The sequence below is a fragment of the Terrapene carolina genome, unplaced genomic scaffold (assembly GCF_002925995.2).
Source record: "Terrapene carolina triunguis isolate 2854851 unplaced genomic scaffold, T_m_triunguis-2.0 Scaffold130, whole genome shotgun sequence".
Classification (NCBI taxonomy): domain Eukaryota; kingdom Metazoa; phylum Chordata; order Testudines; family Emydidae; genus Terrapene; species Terrapene triunguis.
In genome coordinates this window covers 30289604-30300439 of record NW_020664481.1, presented here as the reverse complement: position 1 = coordinate 30300439, position 10836 = coordinate 30289604, and the positions used below count along the sequence as shown (strand labels likewise).

Below are 10836 nucleotides of genomic sequence, written 5' to 3'. Positions count from 1 at the left end.
TCCCTTCCCAACTTACTATCCCTCCGCCACACACTCCCCATCTCCCCCCTACACACCTTCTTCCCTCCCCCCAGTCACCCCCCCCCACTCCCCATCTCCCCTCCCCCCAGTTACTGCCCCCTACTCCCCACAAACCCACTCCCCATCTCCCCTCCCCCACTTACTGCCCCACACACTCCCCATCTCCCCTCCCCCAGTTACTGCCCCGCACACTCCCCATCTCCCCTCCCCCTACGAACACGGGGACGCCCCCAGTCTCTCTCGCTCTCCGGCCCCCGGAGCCAGGCGGCGCGTCACCTTCATACGGGTGCTTGTCGGACTTGTGCTTCTTGTGCTTCTTGCCCATGGCGCCCCGCGGCCGGCCCAGCGCCCGCTTCCCCAGCCAGCTCCTTCCGTCACCCCGGGGACGCGGCCGAGCCCGCCCGCGCGCGCGCGCGGCAAGAGGGTAGCCGTCAGCGGAGAGCCTGCGAGCGACCGTGAGCGGCGCCCCCTGGCGGCCGCAGGGCGCAGCGCCCTCCCCGTGCTCTGCACGCTCCGCCCTCCCCGCGCTCGGCCCAGCTGCTGCCGTGGGTGGGAGGCAGCGGCTCCCGCCGGCTCTGGAGTGCACTCCCGTTTGAAGGGGGGGGGATAGTAGGCGGGCCCTGGCGTAGGAGGGGTAGGGCACGTCTCTGCCAGGGCACAGACAGGGTGAGCGATCAGCACCCATCCAGTGCCTTTTGGCTGGCTGCTTTACAAAGGGCTGGTCTGTGCACCAGTAAATTAGAGCGACCCCTGTGGCTTCCACGTGTGAAAAATCCACAGAGTTAAGCCGACCTCAGTCCCCGTGTAGACAGCACTAGGGCGATGGAAGAATTCTTCTGTCAACATAGCTGCTGCCTCTCCGGCAGAGCCGTCCCTTGGGTATGGCGAATCAGGGGTACGGCAAATCGGGGGGACTGCCCCTGCCTCTGGGCTTTGGAGGTGGGGGGAGAGGCGGGCAAGCAGCAGGCAGGGGGGAGGCAAGGAGGAGTCCCCTACCAGAACCTCCCCCTCCCCTCAGTGCCTCCTGTCCGCAGGTGGGCCCCGCCGATCAGCACCTTCGCCTCCCTCCCAGCGCCTACTGCCTGCCACGGATCAGATGTTTTGCAGCGCCAGGAGGCACTGGGCAGGGGGAGGGGGAGGAGCGAGGGCACAACGTGCTCCGGGGAGGGGACGGAACTGGGCGGGGAAGGGGCAGGAAGAAGCAGGTTGGGGGTGGGGCCCTGGGGGAAGGGATGGAGTGGGGGCGGGGCCTGGGCAGAGGCAGCGGGAGCACTCTCAGGCAGATGGGTGACGAATAGGGTGACTAGACAGCAAATGTGAAAAATCGGGACAGGGGGTGGTGAGTAATAGGAGCCTATATAAGAAAAAGACCCAAAAATCGGGACTGTCCCTATAAAATCAGGACATCTGGCCACCCTAGTGACGAATTTCTAATGTCTCGGGCAGTGCACCCCCCCTAGGGATGGCCCTTGTCTCGGGGAAGTGGATTAACTATGCTGAGCGGAGAGAACCCCTGCTGTTGCCACTGGTACCGTCTACACTGCAGCTGTGCCGCTGTAGTAAACAAGCCCGAAGTGTGACTTGGCTCCTGTCAACATTTATCTATGTGCTGAAATTACACAGGTGAGTATTCCCAGTGAACTCCAGACCATCAGCAGACAGGTCTAGCTGCTCATACGAGTTCGTTCTACAGTGTCTGTTTCTTCAGTGATTCCTAATTCCTACTCCTGTCTCTCTTTTTGCTGTTCCTCTCCCAAAAAGATTATAAGGTTCTTCTCTGAGCTTTTCCCTTCTACAGTACTTTCTTTTATTGCTGTTGGCATTTCACCCTGTCATAGATCCCGCACATGCTGCCACCATATCTGTGTTGCTGGATCTACTCTCCAGTGCCACCTGGAATTTGAGTTATGCAAGATGCAGGGAGGTGATCATAAAGGTGTTGCTAAGAAATGGATTCTGTTCCACCAGGAAAAAACTTTCATTCTGAACATCACAAACTGGTCCTATTAATGCTTGTCAGATTTGTTAGCGCATGTGCAACTTTTTATAGACGAAAGGATGATTTATTTTGATTTTAATTAGACATCTGTGGGTGGGTGACAGAGCGCCAGCAAATGGTTAATTTTTAAAGCCTGCAGCTCTGAGGAGTTATAAGGTAACAATCCTGGCCAGAGCCAATGAGAATTTGGTTGGATGATGTGATACTTTTGTGTTTCACTGGCTAGATTTGTTGTTATTCAATATTCTACCAGGAGAATTGTGTGGGTGGGGGCCTGGAATAAACCACAACTTCCCTGCTTGATCTTATTCCAGTAGTTTGAAATTTAGCTCTAATAAAAGCAGTTGTTTTTCTAATTCACATCTGGACTTTTTAATACTCTTATTACAAACACAACAATATGTTCCTAAGTATATTTCAGTGGGCGGCAGAGAGTTTTTGTCTGTGTATAAGGCCATATGTAAAAATACAAGTCTAGTAAATGTTTAAAGGACGTTTCATAAAATGCAAACAAAAATGTGTTTGTATCCTCCATTCCCCCTAGGGGACTGGTAAACTTTCTAAGGTTTCTTTCATGTTACATGGCAAGAACATTTGTACAATTGTTCTTCTGAATTTCACTAAGTAACCCTGTCCTGAATCTACTGAAATTTGAGAGAATTATAGGATAGCCAAGTAAGTCTGACTTGTTACCAGCCTTTGAGAGTGCAATATGCCCTTTTAGTTATCAGTTTTATTGACACATCCTGCATCTTACAAGTAGAAATTTTATCCATTGGCACAGACACTCACAGCCCGAATACACCTTTGTTTCTCTTTATCTCCAGGTCTCCTTTGCACTCTCAGCGTAACAATTCCTTTCCTTTCCAAAACACTGAGGGCTCAGTGGTACCTTTAAAGCACTGTCCTGCTTTGGGGGGATATGGAAGAGCTCCAGGATGGAGCATGTGTCTCAGAGATCCCTTGTGCCAACTGTTTAAAGAAAGCAGAATGTGCTCTCCTTCATAACTCACTACCTGTTAGTTGTGTGGAGGCAGTGGGGAGCGAGGGAAAGGAGTTATGGTCCAGCATACTTCCCATACACTATGCCTTTTCAGGTGGCTAGTAATGCTAGCACTGCTAGCTAGGGAGTAGTCCTTGCAGTCTTTGCCTTCTGCTGAAAATGGTTGTGCTCGGCTGGTATGTTGTGTTGCAGAGAGAAAGGGGAGAGGCTCCGTGACCCCTGCATGCCAACACAGAGCCTGGGCACAATCTGGAACAAAGCATTCAACAAAATGCTAACAGGGTGGCGTTATAGTATTTGAGAAGTAGGGCCCTACCTGAACACTTCAAATCCAGCTTCCACACAAGAGATTCATGTTATCTGCGCTTTCTCATTGAATCGGCCTCTATCCTACTGAATATAGAATCTGTCCAACTGAAGGCTTGTCAGATTAAAGGTCCAAAGCTGTGAGCTGCTGATCACCTCCCATTCCATCACATAATTTGTAAAAGTACGTTTGGGTTCCCTAATGAGAAATGAAGGCCAGGTGGTCAACTGGACAATTGGAGATGGTTAGGAGACTGACTAAAGATCTCTTACACTTAAAAGAATGAAGGGATCTATATTACCTCTTGTTTTGGGGACAGGAAAGGGTTAATGTAGCCTTGGGTTTCATTGGAAAGTCCCTCAGAGTAGCACATTGTTATGTCAATGGGCCTCAAGAGACATGTTTTCTTCCACTCCATCCTCAACATATCCTCCTTCGAAAAGCCATGGCATTACAGGAGAGCTGCCTGCGTTCTGATATAGCTTTCTTAGAATACTCTTTGTGGTGGTTTTGCAGGACAAATGGAGCAGCAACTTGAGGAATGATTTCTACAAATCTGAAAGGATCTTTTGAAATTGACTGAAGGTTTAATAGCCCAGCATAACATACTGAACTAGGTGATTAGAAATGGTCCCCAAATAAAAACTGTGGATCTGAATCTCCCAAACTTTGGGTGTGTTAAGAGTCCATATAGGAAATTCAGATCTGGATTTCTATCTTTATACTAGACAGATCCAAAACTCTGGGAGTCTGATTTTCTGTTGACCTGCTCCTTATTATCCACCACACAAGTGCAAAATGGGTACAAAATGCTAAGTTCTGTTTTGATAGTGTTACATGCACTTTGCAGAGGTGTAAATGACTACACAAGATGCTGGGTAATGGAGAATCAGGTCTAACTCAGCACTATCTCAAACTGTAGTATTCACAGTTTTGCTAGCTCTTGCAGTTTCATCGCAAGTCTCTCATTATCTGGGTGCTGGGCAGTGGTTAATTAACCCAGAAACCTCAGGAAGCACTAGTGGCTTTGGGCTGATGAGCGCCTGAGAAGGGTAATGGAACCCTTGATGGAGGAAATGCCATCAAAAGGTGGATGAGCAAATTCACTCAGTGTTTTTGCCAATGACATCCACACAGGACAGATTGGGTCCTTCAGCTGTGGCTGATAACCAATCTAGGAATGGAATCCTGAAAGTCAGGCAGATCTGCTCTGGCAACTCCTGCAGCATAGCTGGTTCCAAATGTATTGACTCCCGTCCTTCCTTTGGTCCAAACCAGTGAAGTCAAGAGGGGGACGCTGACACATGGGTAAAGCATATCAACTGCCCAGGCTATTGCAGCCACATCACATGGAGAGGACACTCCATCCTTGCTGGCAACATGGACACAACACGGAAGGTGGCAGTTACAGGTTATAAGCTCTCACTTGATTGGCGTAGAGGAGGGCACCATGGGTCACCTTCAACGGTGGGAGGAATCACTGTGTTCCATTGGTCAGCTACCACCCGCCACAAAGCCTGCCAGCCCCCGGACAGGTAGGTGCTGACCCACCACAGTCTGCCCGCCTCATAGGGTGTGTGGGGCTAGACCAAAAGTTGAATGGCAGATGGAAACCTTGCACCTGGCAAAAATAAGAAACCAAGAACTTTCCGGCTTGGCAGCTGGAATGTCAAGACCATGTGTCCGGGATTGACAGACGATGACGACCTACAGTCCACAAGCAGCATACAGAAGTCAGCTTTGATAGACTATGAGATGTACAAACTCAATGTTGACATTGTAGCACTTCAGGAAACAAGATTTGCAGATTTTGGTTCTGTCCAAGAGGCCAATTACACCTTCTTTTGGCAAGGTAAAAGCAGTGAAGAAAATTGTCTGCATGGTGTCGGTTTTGCTGTGAGAAACAAGTGGGTAAAGCTCCTAGAAACACCCATTGGGAAGTCAGAGCATATCATCTCACTTAAACTTCAGACGACCATCAGCTCTGTGAACATCATTAGTGCCTATGCACCAACACTCAACTCTAGCCCTGAGGAAAAGGATACATTTTACAACTCTTTGCATCAAGTCGTCAAAAGAATACCATCAACTGAGCAACTTTTCCTCCTTGGTGACTTTAATGCAAGAGTCGGTGCAGACAACAACTCATGGCCAAATTGCCTAGGACATTTTGGCATTGGCAAGTTGAATGAAAACGGCCAACAACTTCTTGAATTCTGCGTGTAAGCAGAGTCAGAATGAGCGCTACCCTGACATCTGTTGGTGAGCTGTGGAAAAGGACTTCAGGGGTTGATCTCGTTTGCATGGGCACACCCACCCTGCCTAGCACAATGGACTGCCTGCCCAAATGGTCACTTTGGCTGCTGTGGGATCCCCAGTCTCTTTGTTAGTGGGGCAGGAGTAATAAAGGGTTGTTATCCTGGTTATGTGAATCAAGGACAGTAGAACTGTACTTGGCAAACAGGATGGTGAGTGGAGTGGAGCGGATAGCAGGGCGGCTGGCACAGAGCGGAGCGGATAGCAGGGCGGCTGGCACAGAGCAGAGCGGAGCGGATAGCAGGGCGGCTGGCGGAGAGCAGAGCAGAGCGGATAGCCAGGCGGCTGGCGGGGAGCGGAGCGGAGCAGAGAGAAGCGGCCAGCAGGACGGCTGGTGGAGAGGCGCAGCTGGCGGTGAAGATTGCAGCAGAACCCGATGGAGAGGCATGGCACTTGGCTGTCAACCCGAGCAGCGGAGCATGTAAGATGCCCCCCCTACCTCCTCCCGCTTCCACCCAGGCTGGGAGGTAAACTCTGCAGATGAACTTCTGAACTCTGGGGGCTGCACTGACCAAGGTCAGAAACTGTGGGTGGGTTGACTGTTGGGTTGCTGGACTTAAGACCTTGAGGGGAAAAGGACACTGCCCAACTAACTTGGGGGTGGGTCTTTTGCTCATGGTTTGTGTTATGAATCCTGTTTGTGGTGTTTCCCCAACATAATGCCGCATTGTTTCCCTCCTTTATTAAAAGGCTTTTGCTACACTCAAACTCCGTGCTTGCGAGAGGGGAAGTATTGCCTCTTAAAGGCACCCAGCGGGGTGGTATATAATTGTCCCAGGTCACTGGGTGGGGGCTCGAGCCGGTTTTGCATTGTGTTATTAAAACGGAACCCCTAGATACTGAACCTGGCACTTGTTGCTGCCAACTCTGACGGGCAGAAGGGTTACATGCGCCCAAAACCAAATGTGCATTACCAATTCATACTTTACAGGAAAAGATCACCACAAAGTGTCATGGTGACATCCGCGATCAGGCCACTGGCAACAATTAGACCTTGTTATCATCAGGAGGAAAGACCTACCCTTAGTGCAGAACACTAGCACGTTCCAGAGCACTGATTGTGACATTGACCACTCCTTGATTATTAGCAAAGTGAAGATTCCAGCCAAGAAACTACATAGCGCAAAATCTAGGGGCAAGTCCAAAATCAGTGCTATTAACACCAAAACCCAGAGGAAATGCCAGGAGTTCGTGGAGGCTTTTGAACTTAGCAAGAAATTGGAAGTCATTACCAGAGAAGGCAGAGGAATTTTGGGAAGATTTAAGAACAACAATCCATGAAACATCTTTAGCTACATTTGGGGGAAAGAGACCATCAAAAAAGGACTGGTTTGAAGAAAATGAAGCAGAACTATTACCTCTCATCAACCTTAAAAACACAGCCTATCTGGAACACAACAAGAATCCAACAGAGAGCACCAAAGTGGGACTTTGACATACAAAAACCGAGATACAGCGAGCAAGCAGAAGCAATGCAAACCATTACTGGATCAAGCTCTGTGAAGAGATACAGACAGCCTCAGACACAGGAAACCTCAAAGTCATGTCTGATGGCCTGAAGAAAGCTCTAGGTCCCACTGTCAACAAGGTTGCCCCTCTCAAATCGCACAGCAGTGAAATCATTACAGATAAAAGCAAGCAATTGTCTTGTTGGGTTGAACACTATTCAGAGCTATACGCACAAGCTATATCAGCAGTGAATCACTAGACCAAATACCAACTCTACAGGTCATGCCAGAGTAGATGTGGAGCCCACTGTAGAAGAGCTAAGCAAGGCCATTGATTTGCTATCAAGTGGCAAGGCTCCTTGGAAAGATGGCATCCCAGCGGAAATCCTCAAGTGCGGGAAAGAGCCTTTTACCATATCTTCATCAGCTGCTATTTAAATGCTGGAAAGAGGGTGAGGTACCACAAGAGATGCGCAACGCAAACATTATCACTTTGTATAAAAATAAAGGCGAAAAGGGTGACTGCAACAACTACAGGGGTATCTCGCTACTAAGTGTAGCAGGAAAAGCTTTCGCAAAAGTCATCTTAGTGTGCCTACAACAGCTGATGAATCGTGTCTACCCTGAATCACAGTGCGGATTCAGGGCTAGAAGATCAACTATAGACATGATATTTTCTCTGCATCAACTCCAAGAAAAGTGCAGAGAGCAAAATTGACCATTGTACATCGCCTTTTTGTGGACCTAACCAAAGCATTCAACACAGTCAGCAGAGCAGATCTATTTGCAATACTAGAAAAGATAGGATGTCCACCAGCCCTGTTAAGTCTTATATGTTCATTCCACAACAACATGAGAGCAACTGTCCAGTTTGACAGGTCCACTTCAGACAGCTTTGAGATGAAAAGCGGAGTGAAGCAAGGATGTCTTCTTGCCCCTACAATCTTCTTCTCAGTACTCTTGAACTGTGCGTTTAAGGACATGAAAGATGGAGTGTATCTCACACAAGAACAGATGGGAAACTCTTCAACCTGTCCCGATTTAAGTCAAAGATCAAAGTCAAAAAGTACTAATCAGGAAACTTCTATTTTCTGATGATGCTGCCCTCATAGCCCACAATGAAGATCTATTACAAGAACTCATGGACTGCCTTTCAAGTACCTGTCAGCCATTTGCTCTCACCATCAGCATCAAGAAAATGGTTGTATTAGGACAGGGGATTCCACAGGAACCTTCAATTACCTTAAATGCAAATAAGCTAGAAGTAGTCCAAAAGTTCAGCTATTTAGGTTCTACAGTGACCACCAACCTCTCACTGGATGAAGAGCTAAATGTTCACATTGGAAAGACTGCCACCACCTTTAGCAGACTAGCTAAAAGAGGATGGAACAACTCAAAGCTTATCATCAAGACCAAAATGCTAGGGTACCATGCTTGTGTCCTCAGCACTCTCGTGTATGGTGGGGGAACATGGACAACTTATGCTCATCAGGAGAAAAGGTTGAACAGTTTTCACCTACATTGTTTATGCTGCATACTCAACACCAAATGGCAAGACAAAGTCACCAACGCAGAGGTTCTTCAAAGGGCAAATTTATCAACCATGACAACCCTGCTCAAACAAAGATGACTGCGCTGGCTTGGCCATCTGAGTAGGTTGGAAGACGGATGCATGCTATACGGGGAGCTATCAGAGGGAACAAGAACAACAGGACGTCCCAAGCGTCACTATAAAGACACATGCAAGTGAGATATGAAGGAATTAGAATTGATCCTGACCAATGAGAAATCTTGGCAAGTGATCATAACAAGTGGCGCTATCATCTCCATCAGGTATCAAAGTCCATGACAGGAACTGGCTCCTACAGCTTGAGGAGAAAAGAGCCTGTTGGAAGCAAGCAGCTCCCAACCAAGATACAGACATTTGCAATAACTGCCAAAGATCATGTAAATCTCGGATTGGCCTATTCAGTCACATGAGACATTGCAAACCATGTACATCATAGGCTGCAATTCCCACCATCTCTTGCAGACGAAAGGATGCCAACACATTATCTGGTATTTTTTCTTAAAGCCCCAGCTGCATTCATGTGATTGCATAGGAATTTCAGTTTCATTTAAAAAACAAACAAACAAAAAATGCTTATAGTCCTTATAGTTGTGGGTAAAAGCTTAAAAACATGAGCCAACTTCACTCTAGAGGCTCAGATTCCAAATAAAAATAATCCAATTTTTATTTTATTAAATCTCATGCTTTTTAAGCCAATCTAATGATTTGGTGGGGGGAGGAGGGGGCTGCCTCAAGAGTTTTCAATACTTGGGTTGGTAATACTGTTCACAATCTGACTTGGGCCACCTGTACAAACAATGTATGTTAAAAGTTCCTTTATGTAGCAATAGTCCTTGAAGTGTCCCGCGATTCTGCTTCTTCAAATTCCCATAGCTAGTAAAAACAACAAGGAGTCTGGTGGCACCTTAAAGACGAACAGATTTATTTGGGCATAAGCTTTCGTGGGTAAAAACCTCACTTCTTCAGATGCATAGCTACCCACGAAAGCTTATGCCCAAATAAATCTGTTAGTCTTTAAGGTCCACCAGACTCCTTGTTGTTTTTGTAGATACAGACTAAGGCCTGGTCCACACTAACCCCCCACTTCGAACTAAGATACGCAACTTCAGCTACGTAGCTGAAGTCGAAGTACCTTAGTTCGAACTTACCGCGGGTCCAGACGCAGCAGGCAGGCTCCCCCGTCGACTCCGCGTACTCCTCTCGCGGAGCAGGAGTACCAGCGTCGACGGCGAGCACTTCTGGGATCGATCCGGGATCGATTGCTTACCGCCGGACCCGGAGGTAAGTATAGACATACCCTTACACGGCTACCCCCTGATACTTCATAGCTAGTAAAATCAATTAAAGTTTGTATTAGTTCAGAATATGGGGCACGCCATTTTTATTCTTTGCTTGATGGCCCTGAGTAGATCCCCACATGCCAAGAATATATGGGTTAAGAATATATATAGGCACAAAACCTCTGACATCATCTTCTGTGGTGGTCTTCCTCTGGACTCCCTTTTTCACCTGGCTGTGCCCTAAAGGAAGTGAATCCTAACCTTGCAGGTTTAAAAGTTTTAGAAAATGTTTGAATATTGGGGTATTGGTCCAAACTGAACTTTGAGTTTAAAAAAATATTCCCTCTCCTGCACACTGCTCTGAATCTTTTTTGTTAAAAAAAAAAAATCACAAAAGGGAAAATGTATTAATCTCTGCAGCACATCTCTGCTGATAATCATAACACAAGTCTTTGTTCTCCTAGCTTTGCAATTTAAGTTGTGTCAACATGCAAAGGTTTGAGTCAAAATCTTGGTTTTGATCAGATGCAGATTCACGTTCAAGTGCTGAAGGACTTTCATTTTTCCTAGCAAACTTTGCTTTACAGGCAAGGTGTTTGAGTTCGCACATTGATTTTTTTTTTCAAAAAGAAACATTTATTGATCTATACTTGCACTGAAACTGGCAAACCTGAGAGAGGTTGAGGGCATTTGTAGTGTACCGTTTTTTAACAGTGAAAAACAGCTTTGTTTCATGAGAAGCATGCTTTGACTCCAAATTCAGTAAGACCTAGTGCTGAGAAGTTTTTGACTCTACTGTCGTTAATCAATCTTGAATGCAATCTGGATAGTAATATTTTATCATGCCACTTCTCTATTACTAGTAGAAATGCCATTCTGTAACTTGCTACGT

At 47.2% G+C, this 10836-nt stretch overlaps 1 protein-coding gene across 1 annotated transcript in view; it reads right to left on the bottom strand.

The window, feature by feature from the left end:
- BRD7 (bromodomain containing 7) overlaps positions 1–416 on the bottom strand; it is a 35348-nt gene extending 34932 nt beyond the window's left edge. The window contains exon 1 of the mRNA XM_024209204.3: positions 298–416. Within this exon, the coding sequence (XP_024064972.1) occupies positions 298–346 (49 nt within the window). The 5' untranslated portion in view covers positions 347–416. The remainder of the gene's footprint in view (positions 1–297) is intronic.
- Positions 417–10836: the final 10420 nt, after the last annotated feature.